The sequence below is a fragment of the Cygnus atratus genome, chromosome 2, assembly GCF_013377495.2.
Source record: "Cygnus atratus isolate AKBS03 ecotype Queensland, Australia chromosome 2, CAtr_DNAZoo_HiC_assembly, whole genome shotgun sequence".
NCBI classification, from domain to species: Eukaryota; Metazoa; Chordata; class Aves; order Anseriformes; family Anatidae; genus Cygnus; species Cygnus atratus.
Genome location: NC_066363.1, coordinates 4,592,952 through 4,612,041, shown reverse-complemented (window position 1 = coordinate 4,612,041; position 19,090 = coordinate 4,592,952). Strand labels below are relative to the sequence as shown.

Genomic DNA, 19,090 nt, shown 5'->3' with positions numbered 1-19,090 from the left:
ACAGAGGTAAAATTAAGTTATTTATTTAATTGGTTGTCTAAAGAAAACTTTCAAATTTTCATTTCAACAAGAAACCCACACTTTAGGATGCTACTGTTCCACAGTTCATATGGTTTTGTCACCATGCTACACAAACACACACCCCTATGCTCCCCCCAATACACAGAGACACAGGCACACACGTGCACATTTACTTTATACATACATACTTTTCATAACTGGAAACGGAATCAGATCCATGATGTTGAAGGATGAATGTAGTGGTATTCGAAGGTCTGAAATAACCCTTATGTACATGCCTTTTTTTCATCACAGAGGAAGCACTTTTACTTTTGCATCTTAATGTCATTAATTTAGGGTAGAAGGACAAAGATCATGCAACAAATACACAGTAATCAGCTGCTATCTTTCAGTATACACTCATAATGCTAACCTGCTAAGGCACTTTGAGTACACATGCTCTCTCTCCCTTTCCCACATAGCTGTCACTGCTGTCTAACATGTTTTTGAACAGTTTATCCTGAAAAGTGATACTAACGTATACCACAGGAGCTGTCTGTGGCTGTCTGTGGTTGGTTTACACAAGACCTCTAGGCAAGAAGGTGTCTTAGTAGCTCAATGCTGACAGCCAGATTAAGGAGTTATCTCAGTGTGACAGTGACAAGAGAGGAAATTTGATTCATGCTTGAGAATGCCATGTGATTTCATAAATCCTTTCAAATGAACCTTGCTTTGGCCAGTGCCTGTGCAGGAGGTGTAAGGAGTGCTTACTTACGTCTCATGTTTGATGAGATTCATTGTGGGACCTGTAAGAGGTTCAAGAAAGGATAAGAAATGAAAACTACCTTTTCTGTCTTCCGTTTGGTGTTATTGTAAGTCCTGACGAAGCTTCTAGTATAACTCACTGTCCCATCAACAGGGAAAATTATGAAAATCTCCAAATGATGTCAGGTTCTTTGGGACTTTATCAGCAACTTTGAGGAGTTGTGTGTTGGAATCCAACCTAGGATACGTTCCTCCCACACTCACTGATATGTTCCCTATTTGAGAGCTTCCCTGGAGACTTGAGAAGACAACTTGAGAAGTATAGGACACAGTTTGTACAGATGGAACCCTGCACCATGAAGAATCAGGAGTTTTGTACCATTTCTGTGGGACAGCAGTCTTTCACCATGCTGCAGTGACCTGAATAAGGGAAAGGAACCATGCCCACCCTCAAGAGGATCCAGTGAAACAAGGGAAATAAATAATTTTTCTTTTCAGTGAATCCCAGGACTTTGTGAAATGAAATGCATGACACGTCTGATCTACTGTCTCCCATTTACTGGGTTGTTTGAATAGCCTTAAACATCATAAATGCAAATTGCAACCTTCAAAGTGAGTGAAGGGTAAGAAAGAGAAAGAAAACAGAGAATGTAATTCTTATGTTAACACACTAAGTACAGTAGTACTGGCCATCCGCTTTCTGGTTTATTTTTTTGGAAGAAGATTCTGTTTTTAGATGAATCTGCTTTATTAAGGTCTTAAAGATTGTGTGGTGAAACCTGTCAATGGACCAAAAAGTGGGATAAAAAGACTTCCATTGAGATCAAAAGTGAGTAGGAACAGATGTAAGACAGGACCTGCAGTCTCTAGTGAAAATATGTAAGATAGGAAAGTCAAAGTATGTGAAGGGAAGCATGATGAAATTCAATGAATATTACTGTGAATAGAGGACCCATTTTCTCTGAGTTCCTATAAGAATCCAAGCTATAACTCAATGCATGTATCAGAGAGATATATAGAATTATAGTCATCTGGTCATCCGGCATATTCCTGTAATTCCAGTCAAACCATACGAAGAGAGAACAACATCAGGAACCTGTTCAGCTGAGTCACTGTACAAAAGTTCTGCCATTTCAACCAATACTTCTTATATATGAAAACAAAGTAAGAATTAAAAATTAAATAAAATCCCTCTTCAGGTCCGCAGATACACACACAATCTCATCAAGATCAAACGCTGCACCCAAGCACTCACAAAGGTGTAATCCAGGAATTTTTTGAGGAAACAAAACCCAAAAGAGAGTGAATTATGTTGCCTTTCACCTCTTAACAAGCATTGTTTGGCTTAAATCATGTCAGACTGAATTCACAATGTCATTTACTCAGCAATTCAGTGCACTTAAACATAAATGAAAATCTCAAAAGCATTTTGTGCCATCTGTTTGGGATACTTATTGTGAACATATTTGGAGGCTGAAGTTAGTAATTATGAGGGGAGGAAATTAACATCTTGGACTAATTAACAGCATCATCTAGAAAAGAGACACGGAATATAACCAATTACAAAACTTTCATGTTTCTCTTCTCCCAGCTATAAATAAAGATTGTTCAATATGTCTATCTTTGGAATTTTTTGTTGTTGTTGTTTTATTTTATTGATTTTTTTCCTCTTTAGAAGACTAGATCTGCACAGTGTCAGAGATTATGATCAGAAAAAAGCCGAAGACATTTCAGACTCTGTGGTTCTGGTCTGACTCTGCACATCCATGTTGCTGGGTAGAGCGAACAATGTTTAAGTGTGATACATCCTTACTATTATGAGGGTTCAAAATGCACACAGCCAAGCTAATTTTGGACAACAATATATTTATAGGAGTTTTTTCATCATTGGATCCTTTCAGAGGGAAAAAAAAATCAAAAGCAAGTTTTCTCTGCCCTGATTTACATCTTAGTTTAGGACAAAGCAACGCTCTAGACTTTTGACTATATTGGCTATATTTCACTGATTATAAAGGTGGGGATCACTGCATTGTAGACCTCCATTTTTAATGAGAAGACTCATAGCTGAAAAGTCCAGACCTTTTTAAAGAGCCTGCAATCATCATGTGAAACAAGAGAAACATGCAGTGGCAAGAAGCACCATGTTGGTGATCCACCATGTTGGGAAGAGTACATTGACTAATACTAAGAAAAAAACACACTTTTGCCCGTAGAAGGTCCCGAAGTTCACTTTATGTTCATGCATGAGTCTGGATTTATGTCCAACTTGTGTGAACATGAGGCAGCTTAGGGTTTTACTACATGTATAAGCCCACGCTCAACAAAAAAGAGTACAGGCTCACAGGATTTCAAAATATGCTGCAGAAAGGTATATTCTATAAACATACCTTATAAAGGTATGTTGGATTGTCTCTATATAACAATCGAGTCTCATTAACTTTAGAGCAGTGCTTTATTTCTCTGATCAGTGATATCTTACAATAATAGTACAATGTAAGAGACTCCTGTGACTTCTCTCTAGCCTTTTCATATTACAGTGCTATTATAAGAGTTGCACTCAGCCTGAGAAGATGCCTTGTGTTCATGCATCACATAAATAGCTCAGAATTTTTTTATTTTTTTTTGCCAACAATTAGGAAGTAAAGTGTTTGCCAAAGTTTAAGACAGTCTGGTGTGAAATAATAATATTTTTGCAATAAAAGCTCTGGAAAAGAAATAATACATTATGAATTAATGGAAAATTTTATGATAGTATTTTCAGAAATATTCAAAGGTCAAAGAACATCTGAAAGAAGGGTCCGAGATTATGTAAAGTTTCACAAAACCTCATCTATCTTTCCTTTGTTTCCAGCTACAAAATAGAATAGACTGTCATTAAAGCTTGTACAAGCAAATATACCACATCAGGCAAAGTTGCTCCCTGGAACACAATGCCACAAGTTACAGAGCTCAGACTAGATTCATAATACAGGTCAACACAACCATTTATATGCAAATTAACAGGCAGTTAAGGCAACAAAACTTTCAGACCTCAGTCTGATCATCTTATCTAGATCAGTTTATTGTCCTTATGCAATATATAGAGTCAGAGTAAGCCACAATTGATCTGATATATGGAAAGACTTCTTCCTTGAACCTCATTTGCTTTGTCATTTCTTAAGGCTGGAGAACTGTTTAAATGATAACATCTACATTCTGACAAGGTATTTTAAACTCCTCCCTCCATGATGATTTTCTGTGGGGAAAGCAAAGGGGAAAAAAACAATCCTACTTCCCCCATTGAATCACTCATTGCAGCACCCACTCTTGGCCATCCTGCTTTCAAAAACTGGTATAAAGAAAGAAAAGGCCGCACATTCCCCCCAGCCTTTCCTGCTCTTTGTGCTTAACATTCTGTAGGGTCTGCAATATTCCATTCTCCCTTCATCCCACTGCCAGTGTCCCTAAGTTCCCCTGTACTATCTCTGTCCTGTATCAGAAAAGACTTCTCTCCTAACCTGAAAAGTTAGAGTCAGGCTTTGGAGAACTGGGGGTGGGATCAGGAAATAGAAATTGCAAAGTTTTGAGGTTCAACATGTTCTGATTTGGAGGACTGGTATTTTTCATATCAATTGGCCTGACCAAAATGGTAAAAGGTTCACCCCTAGCCTGTATAAGCTTCAGTCAGGTCAGAGCACCCCAGTTTCTACAGTGAATGTCATACAAGGGCTGGATTTGACTACCACATCCACCACACTTTGCCTGCCCAGCTTTGATAAGACATGAGGCCCTTGGAGAACTGCAGACAGCCTTTAACAAGGAGTCTGGACCTTTAACAAGGAGTCTGGACCAGCCTCGATACAGATGCTTTAGAAGTGCTGTCCTTCAACGATCATATCGGTTAGTGAGTACAGTCAGCTTAACAGATTAAATCATGAAAAAAGGCTGCCAATATTAGTCCACCTGAAGTTCTTTCCAGGTGTGCAAACTTCAAAGTTTTATTTCCATGTCACACCACTGTACGTTGTTGCCAATGAAAACTGAAGGCTGGAATCACTAAGTTTATCTCAGCAGGAAAAGATGTTCCTGGAGCAAGGACACTGAAAACAGATCCTGGAGTAACAAGAAGCCACTGAGAAATGGAGAAATAAATACCTGTGACATTGGTGCGGACTGATAAAGCTTCACAGTACTTTTCCAGCAGAACAGACAAGGGCAGGTTCACAGAAGATTCACAGTGGAGAACTATCTGGATGAATAGACAGAAGCAATACAAACAAACAGTAAAGCAGCAGCAAAGAGCAGAATTCCTTATTCATGAGTACAAAAATCCCCAGTATTTCATAGCAGTTTCCATTCATAATTTGTTCAGGTGCAGACATTCCCCCATGACAGAGGATTTTTGGTTATACTTGCTTAGGTCCACAACATCAGGAGGCATTCATGTGACTAAAGGTAGGCATCTACAAATGAACTACCTATCCTGGACCTCCTGTGGCAGACAGTCAATGGTCTTAACAAAGCTCAGGGAACAGTTTTTCTCACCTAAAATAGAGTAGCTGAATCACATCCCATTACAGAATGGGTGGATGTGTGGGATTTCTATCAACTACCCTTAAAAGGCTACGAGGCTGCTGAAGATCCTTACATAGTCAAGACAGAGAGACAAGAAACACCAAAGGGCAATTCAAAACACTTAAAAAAAGTACTTCCACTGACTGGATAAGATAAGTTGGCATCTCTGTAAGGTGATCCATTACTTTTAACAGCCAGTAAACAATACACAAGCTTCTGACCCACAAAATTCTGAGTTCTGAGCCCTCCACTGAGGGCAAATGATAGTGAGAATGAGAGTAGCAATGTCAACATAGATGCTTCAAGAAAGCTGCAGGTTCAGGATAGGACAATGTCACATCACCAAGAAAGTTTTAGGAAATAGATATTTAGAGGTGAAGCCAAAGAATATGTTGTCGTTTTCACACTTGAAAGTAAAATTACTGAAATGCCCACTGCAGACCAAGGACAGAAGACCACAGGACTGTAGATCTAAACGTGCAGATGATTTGGGATACTGCTTGGATCAAGAGAAGCTCTTAAAAAGCCCTTTAAGAAAGGCAGCACCAAATGCGCTGAGAAAATTCGGGAGTCACAAATCAATGACAGAAAGTTCAATTTTCAAACTGTGAAACAAAATCTTCCTGACTACTTCTGAGGGCAAATAAAGCCTTGGTAGCAAAAAAAATGCCTTTGCTTTTCTACTTATGCTGAATGACTCTAATATAACACGGTTAGCTTTTGCTCAGGGAAACAACCATAATCCTTGAATACTGATGTTATATTTCAGTGCTTTAAGGTACGTTAAGTGATTGCAGAATCCTTCTTAAGTTGCTGAATTCCATATCACTCAATAAGAAGTGGGATAAATTATCATGACAATGGAATTCATCAGCAGTGTTGGTCTCTAAAGAACTTTTCCTTGTCCCATACCATTTCTATATATTTCTCACTTTGCTGTTATTTTACAAAATAGGAAGTCTTGGAATACAAACAAAAATCCTTTATCAAACTTTATTCTTTTTGAATAAACATCACGAAGCTGCTGTTTCTCACCCAGGAAGACTTGAACTTTCACCTCCTACAGCAAAGCCTTTCAGGCCACTGGCCATGCACAGTCAGGTCAAGGAGACGGGGAAAGGCAAGGGCCCTGTTCTGAAGCCAGGGCAGATGCCATCTTGCAGGGCACAGTACTCCAATGGAGCCTGCCAGAAAGCAGTCTCTGTAGTGGTCATGTCAGACCCAGTCACGTGAGCTGACATAGCAGGGGCATTTCTTCCTTCTGTCCCTCTGCCCCTCTGCTACCTCACAGGCCAAAGCGCTCTCTCACTTCAAAGAAGAAACTTGAGATGTCTCCATGTACTGTAAATACACTGCGTGTTCAGCTGTCCGCTTCGTAAGATGATGGGAAAGAAAAGACAGAGGTCAAGTTTAGCACAGCTTGTGTAGGAACAAGAAAGGTTAAATGTCACATTTGCTTTAGGGTCAACTTAGGTTCATTTGGCTAGAGGGAAAAGCGCCTTCCACATATTACGTTACTTTTGCTTTCATTTTCTCTCCACTAATCAGAGTGAACAGCTTTCTTCCATGTGATACTTTCCAAAAATCGTATTTAAAGCAGACAAACCCTAAAAGCCTAAAAATAAGCATTTAAAACAATTAAGAGCAGAGAAAGGGAAGGGAAGGGAAGGGAAGGGAAGGGAAGGGAAGGGAAGGGAAGGGAAGGGAAGGGAAGGGAAGGGAAGGGAAGGGAAGGGAAGGGAAGGGAAGGGAAGGGAAGGGAAGAGAAGAGAAGAGAAGAGAAGAGAAGAGAAGAGAAGAGAAGAGAAGAGAAGAGAAGAGAAGAGAAGAGAAGAGAAGAGAAGAGAAGAGAAGAGAAGAGAAGAGAAAGAAAAGGAAAAAATCACAGATTAATGCAGAATTTGTGTTTTTGTCACACAAGTACTCTCATAATTTACTAACATGGAGTCACAAAAACACATATACAGCAATATATGATATATGCAACATGCCTTAATGTATCTACATGGAGAGCTGCGGGCACAGACAAATATCTGACTCAACATAGTAATGCCTCCTCGCAATTCCTACCAGGATTTGTGGTTATTTCATAGAGATTAGAGAGGATTTGTAGCTTAATTTTAAAAACAATCAGCATAGACTCCTGATCTGAAAGATTATTGTGTTCTTCCAAGTAGTGATATATATATAAAAATAAAACAAACACTGATACTGTGATTCACCCACATTGGAGAGGTTGGTTTCTTCTCTCTAACATGTAAGAAATGGCCACAGCAATATACACTCGCCCAAACAGCTATGAATAGGAGACAAAGCTGTCAGTTTATAGTCATAGAATCACAGAATCAAGGTTGGAAGAGACCTTCAAGATCATCTCATCTGGTCAAACCATCCCCCTACCACCAATGTCACCACTAAACCATGTCCCTAAACACCGCGTCCAACCTTTCCTTGAACACCCCCAGGGACGGTGACGCCACCACCTCCCTGGGCAACCCATCCCAATGCCTGACTGCTCCTTCTGAGAAGAAATGTCTCCTCATTTCCAACCTGAACCTCCCCTGGTGCAACTTGAGGCCATTCCCTCTTGTCCTGTCACTAGTTACTATGAGAATAGGTCGACCCCCAGCTCCCCACACCTTCCTTTCAGGCAGTTGCAGAGAGCAATGAGGTCTCCCCCAAGTCTCCTCTTCTCCAGACTAAACAACCCCAGTTCCCTCAGCTGCTCCTCACAGGACTTGTGCTGCAGGTGGCTACCACAGAGATACAACGGACAACATCTTGAAAGTTTAAATATTGAGCAATTAGAAGCAGCAGAGAGGATGAAGTCAGCATGGCTGGAAACTGAAAGAAAAAGCTGAAGTGGAAAAGGATGACATATGACAGCGCAACATTTGCTGCCAAGATGGGAGAGCGAAGCTCGGGAGGCACTGGATGCTGCCAAACATGGACAGACACATACACTCTGCTTTCCCATTCTCACGTAAGAACCCCCAGATACCATATTCTAGTTGTCTAATAAAAGCCAGCTTTTTAGAAAGAGCTGTTATGGCTCCCTGTAACACACTGGCTGGTGGCATGCTGAACAAAAAGCAGAGGTGCTGACATCTGAGACAGCTGCGAAGTAGCAGAGTGATTCCCCCCTACAAAATATGTAGTTCTCGTACTTATGAGGTCCTAAAGAAATCTAGCCTGTGAAACTATAACAGTATCTTGTCAGAAGTCCTCTCTCAGAGAAGCAGTGGGATTCATCTCACGTAGCTCAGACCTCCCAGTACAGAGAGCTGCTGGGAGCTGATCACCAAGGGTCCCCTTTGTGGTTCAGGGAGAGAAGCAGGAATTTTTCTGGTGCAGTTCATCTGCCAGAGTCTAATTCAAACGAATCAGGCCCTGGCCTCCACTGGTTCCTTAGCTGGGTCTCACCCAGTGTAAGGACAGTGTAATTTGTAGGAATCTCTGCTGCAGGTATGTACCTTTAATAAAGTGAATCCCTCCTAATTTTTCTTTAGACACCACACACAAAAGTAGAGGTAAAAACATTCTCGGAGAGGAGAGGAGAGAGGAGAGGAGAGGAGAGGAGAGGAGAGGAGAGGAGAGGAGAGGAGAGGAGAGGAGAGGAGAGGAGAGGAGAGGAGAGGAGAGGAGAGGTGAGGAGAGGAGAGGAGAGGAGAGGAGAGGAGAGGAGAGGAGAGGAGAGGAGAGGAGAGGAGAGGAGAGGAGAGGAAAATTTGTATCCTTTTTTATTCTTTCAATTAGACAATTCAAGTAAATTAATTTGAGAAATCCTTCTGGCTCAAAGGCAACCAGATTAATGGTAAGCTCTCCAAATACACCATTTTTACAATGAGATCGAGTACTCATCTGAATGTAAGTCACAGTAATTTTTAGAGCTGCATAACAGAATTGGGAAGGAGTAGCTCAGAGCAGCAGTCCAATTAAATGCAAAAAAAAATGTTAGTTTGTGCCCACAGAAGCTCAGCTGAGGGAAACAGATGCATCTAACTTCACCATGAAAATATAATTAGTGGAAGAGCTTCATGCAGCAAATTCAAAGCAAATCCCACTCTTCCTTAACAAAATCCAGACCCTGTTCAAATACAGCTTGGGAGTTTCCAGGGCAGGTGGGCATCTGGCAAGTTTTACAGGGGTTCCTGCCATCATCAGTACTTGCATGTGAAAACAGATGCTTTGGGGAAAACTCCAGGTATTCAGTGGAATGTGCTTATAAAAAATGCCAACGTTCATCTGAGAAGCTCTTACTCTCCAACAAGAGATAGCAATACAGCAAGGAGAGCCAGAATATCTGCAGGCTGCTAACAACTTTAAGGAATAAGCACAACCCTGTGACTGGAGAGTGCTACTCAGAGAGGGAAAATGGGACAGCCTGTGAGCGGAGGGGGTGGAAGTCTTTCCCGTGGTGAGGATGGTTACTTTCCTGTAGCGTGGGTACTTTTGACCAAGGTTTATGCAAGGGGATGCTCATTAAAGGATGGTGCTAGAGGGCTACCGCAGTGGAAATATTTTGCTTATTGAATAACCAAAAAACCCCTCATTAAATCATAAAATATCCTGAGATGGAAGGGACCCACAGGGATCATCGAGTCCAACTCCTGGGTCCCTAAAGAACTACCCAAAACCCAGACCCTGTGTCTGAGAGTGTTGTCCAAACATCTCTCAAACTCCGGCAGCTCCGTGCCATGACCACTGCCCTGGGGAGCCTGTCCCAGTGCCCAACCATCTCTTGGTGAGGAACCTTTTCCTAACATCCAACCTCCCCTGTCCCAACTCCATTCATTTCAGTCCTATACTTAAGATATCTTTGGCCATTCTCAGGTCTGTAACTTAGCTTTGCTTAACACAGCAGCATTTGGCAGTATACAGTAGTTTGGCTCCGCTTCACCAGAAAAATAATTTCCATTTGTGATAGAAGGTCTAAATAGAAGTTTTCACAGGAAAACCTGCAACCTGAAGCCTGAGCCAGCTAAGGTTACAGTAAAAGGAAAGACTGCTTCCCCAGCTCCTGAGAAACACTCTCCTTTTTGAGTCACCCTTCAGCTCTTTCAACTCCCTGTCACTATTTGCCTCTATGTTAATCTTAGAGGCCAGCTAATACCAGCTGGTGATCCCCAAACGATTTGGGAGACGTTGCCCTGTGATCCTACAGGCCAGCATGTATTTGCAGCTCTTCCAGGAAGTCTGGAAAAGCAGAATGTAAGTCTGAAAGGAGTGGGAAGTGTGACCTCAGTTCAATAAAGCAACTGAACACATGCTCTGTTCTAAGCGTGAAATTAAATTCATCTTCATTCAGAAATACACTAAAAAGACTCAAGCATCTGCTACACTGAGGCCACAACTATCAGCGCAGCTGTCTTTGGAACTTGAGGATACACCTTCATGAAGCATCTGCCTATGTGCTCTGCTGAGGAAAGGAGTCAGGGAGAGGTTCTTCACCCGCTGCAAGGCATGCATGTGCTCTGTGCCTTTCTGGGTACACCGAGAAACTGCTTAAAGCCACCCATGAGCCAGCCTGGACTGACCAAGCCTCCATGCCCTCCCAAAGCAAAATGAGATATTAAAAAGGATTAAAATAACATTCAAATCATGGGCTACAGTTGTCTTCAAATAAAACTGTTTAAAGGAAAGACTTTTCAGTTTCATACTCTTGTAGAGTTTTGCTCCTCATTCCTCGTATCTGTGGATATCATGTTCAGTACCTGGAAGGGGAGCAAGCCCTTCACAGCACTCCTGGCTTCACGTGCGCCCTTTTCCTTGGTCTTTACATCATGACTAACTCTTCCCCACTCTTCCCACACAGTTCACGTTATCATAAATCCCCTCAGCATCTCGGCTGGGATTCACCCCACTCACCTACTTCAGAAGCCATTGTTTTAGTGGAAGACAGAAGCACTATCAAGGCACCACCCATGACCTCTGCTTCAAAGATCTAGTTTAGGATGAGATGACTTACACACTGGTGACACACCACACAGAGAACCCAGGCTGAGTAGCTCAAATTTACAAGCGACACTTAGATGAACATCAGTATCTCAGCTATCGCTCCCAGGCAAACTACCTGAGCAGTGCCTGCAAGGATCAGTCGCCCATCCATCATTATCATGCTGCCACTCACACTTCAAGGCCTCCCTTCAATGGGCTCCCAAGTTCCAGCTCATCAAATACAAACTCCTCATGCTTGTTTTTTCTGCCAGCATGCTCCCACCTTTTTTACCATTACCCGTTCTGGATCAAGACTTATCCAGACAGTGGTATCTGCTCTCATTGTCAGGTGAATGCAAGCAATGGAGCCTCTATATCCCCCATAAAATGTTCCTTTGGCCCAAGACTTCATGGCAGTTCACTGCTGATGAGCAATGTCACCTCATGGGCTCATTCTTAATTCTCTTTCTGTCCATCCACCACTTTTTCCCTAAAGCTGCTAGCTTTTGGGCTGGAGCCCATCATTAGTTTTTGAAAAGCACATATCATAGAGAACAGGAACAAGAGAAGGTCTAAAATGAGAGTTTCACCCCCCCCCCCCCGCCACCACCACCAAAGGGGAATTACAGAGCAGCTGGACTCTTCTCAGAAGGCATCATTCATGAGTTGCATCAAGGGAACAATCTAACAGGACATGACAAAGAAGTATGCACCATGACGGTGCCTGAGCATCAGAAATGGGGTTCAGAGATGCTGTGAAATCCCTGTGTTTGCAGATTTCTGAAAGAAAACTCAGTGAGGCCCAAGCAGCAATATCTGGTTTTGGAGTTAGCCTTGCTTTGAGCAGGTGACTGGACAAGAGACCTCCAGCAGTCCATTCCAACACTATTTTTTTTTTAATGTTGGTAGATTTTTAAATTTCATTATTCTAGAATATATAGCCTCTATGGTAATAAAAAATAATAATAAAATAAATAAAAAAAAAAAGTCAGTAACTCCCAAACCCTTCTAATTGGCAGTGTTATAATTAACAATTTACAGACTGTATCTTGATTTTTTTTTCACTCATTTTCTAGTATTTTGGGCTCTGTTCTCACAGTCATAATTAAAAGATTATGCCAAATGCCATGAAAAAATATATTTTTTAATATATTTAAAGGTAGAATTTCCGTTTTAACATTCTTTTCTGTCAGAAATAAACACCGAAAGTCTGCAAAGCTTTGAAAATATTCATTAAATTAATGAATATTCATGAAATTCACTTGCTGGGGAGTTGTTACTGTTAGAAGGTTCTCTGAAGTTCAGGATGGACTAAATAACTGATCTCCCAGCAGACGGGACGTGAGGCAGGATGAAGAAAGGTCCTCACTCCATCTGACTTGGAGCACACCTGGTAAAACTGCTGTCATCTGCTCTGAGCGGTCATTCTGCTCTGCTTGCCAGCCAAAGGGTAACTCTGGCTTTCCTCGCGGATTTGAAAGAGTCAACCAGCAACAGAAGGTGCAGGCTGGTGCCTGGACGTCCTTGCTCCCAAGACAAGGAAACAGCAGGAGCTGGAGCACAGCGGGGACTGGAACTGAGAAAGCTGAGCAGTGGCGCCTGTGATGGCAACACCGCAAAGCAGAGCTGGGGGAGCTGGCTCACGCACCACCTCTCTGCTCCTGCTGGCATGAGACTCCTGAAACCCAAGCTGTGGCTGGGCTCTGGGAGTCTGCTACTGCCACTCAACGGGAATCAATACTTTAGTCCGTGCAGGAGACGCCTGCTAGCAGAGCCTGGCTGCCAGCCCTGCCAACAACCTGCTCAGGCTCATCAGCTCACTTCCTTTTACTCGCTTTCGCCTTCTTCCTTCCTTCCTCCCAGAACTTCCCTTCCGCTGGAAAAGCCACCCCTGTTGGAGGACAGCAGTCCCAAAAGTGAGGCAGCACAGAGATAACAGCACTCAGAAAGCCTCCAGTGTCTCAGGGACTTGGGTAGCAGCAAGAGAGATAATCCCACAGCCCTCAGAGGCGGGTGGCTCCCTTCCAGTTCTCTGGCACCTCAGCTACTATTACCAGGGCAAGGGCTTAGCATTGTAGCGAGGACAGCTAATGTATTTTAATCTCCATCTGCATTGCTCACTATTTACTTTCCCGGCATACACAACCCAGAGCAGATAGTTATTCAGCCAGGATTACGCAAAACTTTTTAGAGCTTTAATTAGTTTCACTTTCTTACAGCTCTGTCGAAGAAGTACTTTTCATCTCTCAAAATACCAAGTGGATTTCCTTTCGTATGTAGAGAAAACAAGCCACCTTCCTGTACAAACATGTCATTTAATGGCTCATTCCCAGAGGACAGCTTCCAAGTTGAGCTCCACGACAGAGCTGTCAGGCTGTGGAAGGAGACATGCAGGGGCACAAGCAGCACGCTCCCAGCACTTGACTCACTGCACGGGCTCGTTTGCACTGCCCCAAGGTATTCGCGAGCCAGAGGTCGGGACCGGGTGTCGAAACCCATCTCTGTGCACTGCCCTTCTCAGAACACCGCTGTCACTACCACAGCCCTTCCCAAATGGCTTGGCCTTTGGCAAGCTTGGCCTTTGGCAGGCCTTCTGCTTTGAAAGCCAGTCCAAAGGATCCCAAACTGAGAAGCGATCGCTGCATACAAAACCACAACGTGCTGTATGGCAAAGACCAGCATAGGGAGCATGTAACAGTCACCTCCACACTGACACCAAAAACTGGAGGAGAAATTTTCATACATTTGGCCATGACTGGTGAAATTCAAGCAGCCATTTATCTGAAGGACAGTACTTGATGGCTGACTCTCATCGCAGTGCTAAATGACTGGTTTCTATTCGTCTTCTCTTGTCATAAGGACTACAGAAAATTTTATCAAACACTTCAGAGGAAAAATAAAATGCATAAAGCTCTTTACCCAACGCCAGTTCAAACCAAATATAGCTATTTACATAAGAATTAAATGGATTAGCTAAAAAAAAAAAAAAAAAAAAAGTATTTCATTATAAAGAAATAGGTTGATAAAGCAAACCAGCAACAAGTGTTTAGTTGTCAAGGCTGGCACTTATGAATAGAAAGATAATGAGGCAAAGATGATGTTTATGCATTGCTTTGATACATAACATTGCGTATCTAGAGGGGCAAGGAGGTGCCACGGGCTCGCTGGACAGCTCCAGCTTCACCTCTCAGAATTAATAGCTGCAATTTAAGTGAGAACAAACTACATTTGAGATCAAAACTGGCATAGGTCAAAAGAAAAGGAGACTGTATACATGGTCAATATTTGATTCAGTCATTTCAATTTACAGACACAGAGCACAAAAGTAAATTACTGAAGAAGTGTTATTTACTGTATAAAATTCTGTTCTAAAGTAAACCAGCTTTCCCCCAAAGCCTCCTTCTTGGGTTTACAGTGCTGCAAACCTGAAAGTGACATAAACTAAAAATGATCGAATTCAGTAGCGAGCAAAGTGTGTTTTTACCACCTACATTTCCTCACTTCCCTCCCACAAGATTAAAAAAAAATAAATCATGCAGAGCTATTTTAAAAATCCAGAAATATGCAAATTTTTGTTCTAATGGCAGGGTTTTTTTTTTTTAATATTTTGTTTAATAATATAATGGACAACACAAAAATAAAAAGAAAGACAGAAACACACGTCCTTAAAAAGCTGGTATTATCCACTAGCCTGGTATTTTCATTGTGAATCTCTCAGATCATCACATCATCAGCAGGATCCCGCTGTAATCTCTAGCACAAAGAAAGCTGATTGCTGGACTCAAAGCAATGAAGAGTTTGCTTTGGAGGAAAATGCCTCCCTCGGGCACTCATGGAGAGCCCTGAGCAATGGGAGTACGGCACGCTCCATCTAAGCTAATAAATCAAACAGTGCGAAGGTCTATTTTAAGCACTTAATCATTTACACTGTTAAATTTTTAGGATGGTTCCTGGCCACGTTTTTGCCCCAGGCAATCCAGCAATATCTCAAACAGTTCCCGGGAATGATCTGGGAGTGAGGCTGCACCATGGACTGTCCTCAATGCGCAGCTTGTACACAGTCCCCATTTTAGAGTCTGAAGGAGTATAATAGTATGGGTAGAAGCCACTCTCAGACATTTGGTCTGAAGGTTGAAAAACTGTCCTAGCAACCTTAACATACTAGTAGACATACAACCTCTGTGAGTGAAACAAAGTGTGTGGACCTCATAGTCCTCGCGCTGCAACGAGATCCCAGAACTGTCTTCCCCTAGCAGCTTCAGTGGCGACACGCAAGAAGCAGGGCAGGCATAACTGCAAACTGTCTGGTTTGCAGCACGAGGACCGCAGAGTTCAGGTGACTTAATCATTATTTCTCCTCCGCTCTTGACAGAATAGTAATATCTAAGCAGATGTCTTGCATGAGCAGAAGCAAAAGTCTGCTTTCTCTCTGGCTAAGGGCAGCTGTGAGTATCACTGAAACGTTTCTTGGCAAAACCACCGTCAGCCAACATCAGCCCTTCTTCGTTGCGTACAACCACCTCCTTCAAACGTACCGCAATTATCACACAATGGCTACAGCCCTGTCAAAGCACTCCAACAGCAAAGGCTGCTCATAATGGGTTATTTATGCTGCATTAGTTCACAGTAGCACTGAATTTTGGCAGTCTTAGACCAGGAATATTATTTAACTTGTCACCACTGGCTGATACACTCTAACTGCTCTGGTTTTAACAGCTTCAGGAGAGAATATGAATTAAAGCAAGCTCTGCTTTTGTTTTTGATGAATAATCCTCCCCCCCCCATCCAAATTACATGAGCACAGCAAGGGCTCTATATCAAAATGTCAAAAGATTCATTTAACTTTGTGTCTTTTTTTTTTTTTTTTCACATTCAAGTATTTGCATTTTCCAGTGTATCATATGTACAGAAACACTTTAAGAGAACATAAATCTCAGAGCCTACCAAGCAAGTCTTCACCCTCTTGCTGACCAGCCCTGTGAAATCTGACAGGCTGTTTGCACCAGCGTTTTCATCTGGCAGATCTAATTCCACGCTAGAAAGTTGCATCATTTCATACCTGCAGTTCCCATAAAGCACAATTGCTCAGCTGCTGTGAAAACTTGTTTCCTTTACTTAATCACATAAGGGCCAACTCCCACAAGCAGCCATGCCTTTTCTCAAATCCACAAATGTGAATACAGCCACTGACTTTGAGAAAACATTGAAGTGTTTTCAAGTTAAAGGGGAATTTAAGAGCTTTGGATTCAAGCCAAAGTTTTTAACTGTTGTTCTTAAGCTTCTAGGTGGAAAGTTTTAGCCACCTGTAAAGCAGATACAGGTTTACCAATAATATTTACAGTATTTGCAGGTGAAAACATTCCCCAAAACCATAAAAGCTCTGCTTTTTCTACAACTGGAGCATTCAGAGCTGTTCTAAACATAAGATCCTGCTCCAGCGCATTATTTCCATATAATGCACAAACATAGACACGAGTCTGTAGCAGACATGCGTATGCTACATCCAAACAAGCTCCTCCATATAAGCACACTCAGATTATACCAGAAGTACACATTTGTCTCAGAATAAACACATTTTATGGAAACTTGGCATTTTGATTTTTAATCTGTGGGTTTTTTTTTTTTTTCTTTTTCAATGCAGCTGTTTCATTTTTAAAGAAGCAACCCAACTACCAAAATTTAGAGCAGTAATTCAAATGCAAAACTACAGGAAAGTGAAAAGACTGTCCATAGGTTACATGTACAGGGGAAACGTGACAGTTTTGATTCACTAAAAATGAGTTAGTCTGGCAGCTCTGGGTACCTGCGTACTTTTGATAACCTCACTAGCAAGAAGTCCCATGTGCACTGACCTCTGACCAGGTAAAAAGGACACTGGCAGATCTGAGAAAATATTCTCAGTCTTCTAAGAAATCTACTGCAAAGTTATTAAAACAAAACTGTTGCTCGCCTTTGGAGCCTTTTGCTTTCCCAGACCTGTCTTTCATCTACCCTTGTTTGTAAATTATATCACAATAAAAGCAAGCAAACAAAAAAGGCAGAACATCCAGAAAAAGAACAGATTTTCTTCCTTTGGTCCAAACGCACTACAGTCCAGAAGGATCCCTGCCCCTTTTTAATGCTGTGGGAACAGCCATAACAAATTACCAGTAAGACCAATGCGTCTCCTGCTTAACCTCTCACATTTGCTTTGCAAGTATCACTTAACACACTTAACTATCACTAAAACAAACAAGCCACCAAAGAAGTCAGCCTGACTTAGGAGTGTGGGCTGGGAAAGCTGTTTTAAGTTCAGACTGAAACAGGCTAATCTTTCCTGCACCTCATCCCAGGGAGAAGCTGATGATGAAGGACCACAAGGAAAATCCTCTTTCATTTTACTCTGGAGAAAGTCAGAGCAAACACGGATGGATGCATGGGCTGAACCACCAGTGTTTGCTGATCCCTGCCATGAAGAAGTGATGGAAACTGAGCACATGCTGCGAGGAGAGCAAGTGGGGTGGGAAGCTGGGAACAGCAGCCAGGGACACCCAACTAGGGTGGTGGCAGGAAAACCCCTTTTGTTTGGGGAAGGGGCACCCTCAGGGCAGGAGCTGTGACCCCAGTGTCATCCTTGTGCTGGGCCTTTTTGCCAAAAGGCCAAGGAAAAGGGATGGTGAGGTGGCTTCTTCACAGAGAAGGGGAAGCCAAGAAGGGCTTTGAGGGGATGGTATCACCCCCAGGGGTGGGCGGCCATGGGGAGAAGGTATTTGAGCACTGAGGAGTCAAGTGGGATCCATGACAGATCTGTTAGGGGCCACCTGGACGGGTTCCTAACTACTGAGGGAATGGGTGGGATCCATGAGTGATCTGTCAGCAGCCACCCAGATGGGTCCCTCAGCACTGAGGGGACGGGCAGGATCCATTAGCGGCCGCCTGGACAGGTCACTAAGCACTGAGGGGAACAGGCAGGATCCACGAGGGATCTGTCAGCAGCAACCCGGACAGGTCCCTCAGCGTTGAGGGGACGGGCGGGATCCATTAGCGGCCACCCGGACAGGTCCCTTCAGTACCGAGGGAAAAGACAGGATCCATGAAGGAACCGTTAGCCGCCACCCGCACGGGTCCCTCAGCGCTGAGGGGGACGGGCGGGACCTGCGAGGGACGGGGCACGTCCCCCGCTCCCTCACAGACCGAGCGGGCTCCCCGCGGTCGTGGGGCGTCCCCCGCCCTCCCTTCCCTCCCTGCCTGCCCCCGCGCCGCCCCTTCCCCGGCCCCGGCACTTACGGGCAAGAGCAGGAGCGCGGCCGCCGCCGCCGCCGGGAGGCTGCGTTGCGGCGCCCGCCCCGCCATAGGGGCCGGCGGGGCTCGGGGGGGGGGTCTCCCCGGGGCTGGCGCTGCCCGCTCAGCCGGTGGCTCCTCGCTGCCCCGGAGCTGGCATCGTCCCCCCCGCTGCTGCCCCTGCCCCCTGCCCGCCGCCGAGGAGCCAGCCCCGGAGCCGCCGGCGTGTCCCAGGGCAAACCCCCGGGAGGGAGGGAAGGAGGGAGCCGGGCGGGGGAGCCAAGCCCGCCCTCCGCCCCGGACGCCTCGGGGATGGAGGCGGCTGGGGCGTGAGGGGGAGAGGGCCGGGGACTGCGACCCCCAAAGCCTCCAGAAATATAGTCTAGATTTCCGTTTCTCCCTGCACTGGATGCAAAAGAGGTCAGTCAACCCCGCCCGGCACTGGGTGCAATATGGACTTCACTGTGCACAATACTCCAGGAGCAATGGGGTCATCCCTTCCTCAAGCACTAAGAGCTATTGTGATCCCCTTCCCCAGGCAAAAGGGATGCCTTCAGTGCAAACCTCCAGAAAT

The 19,090-nt window shown here is 43.7% G+C and overlaps 1 protein-coding gene across 2 annotated transcripts in view; it reads right to left on the bottom strand.

The window, feature by feature from the left end:
* The window catches only part of CRHR2 (corticotropin releasing hormone receptor 2), a 156,663-nt gene extending 138,066 nt beyond the window's left edge, over positions 1–18,597 (bottom strand). For both annotated transcript variants that reach the window (XM_050708918.1, XM_050708919.1), the window contains exons 1-2: positions 18,523–18,597; positions 4,900–4,993 (exon numbers count right to left, since the gene is read on the bottom strand). In XM_050708918.1, the coding sequence (XP_050564875.1) occupies positions 4,900–4,993; positions 18,523–18,588 (160 nt within the window). In that variant the 5' untranslated portion in view covers positions 18,589–18,597. The remainder of the gene's footprint in view (positions 1–4,899; positions 4,994–18,522) is intronic.
* Positions 18,598–19,090: the final 493 nt, after the last annotated feature.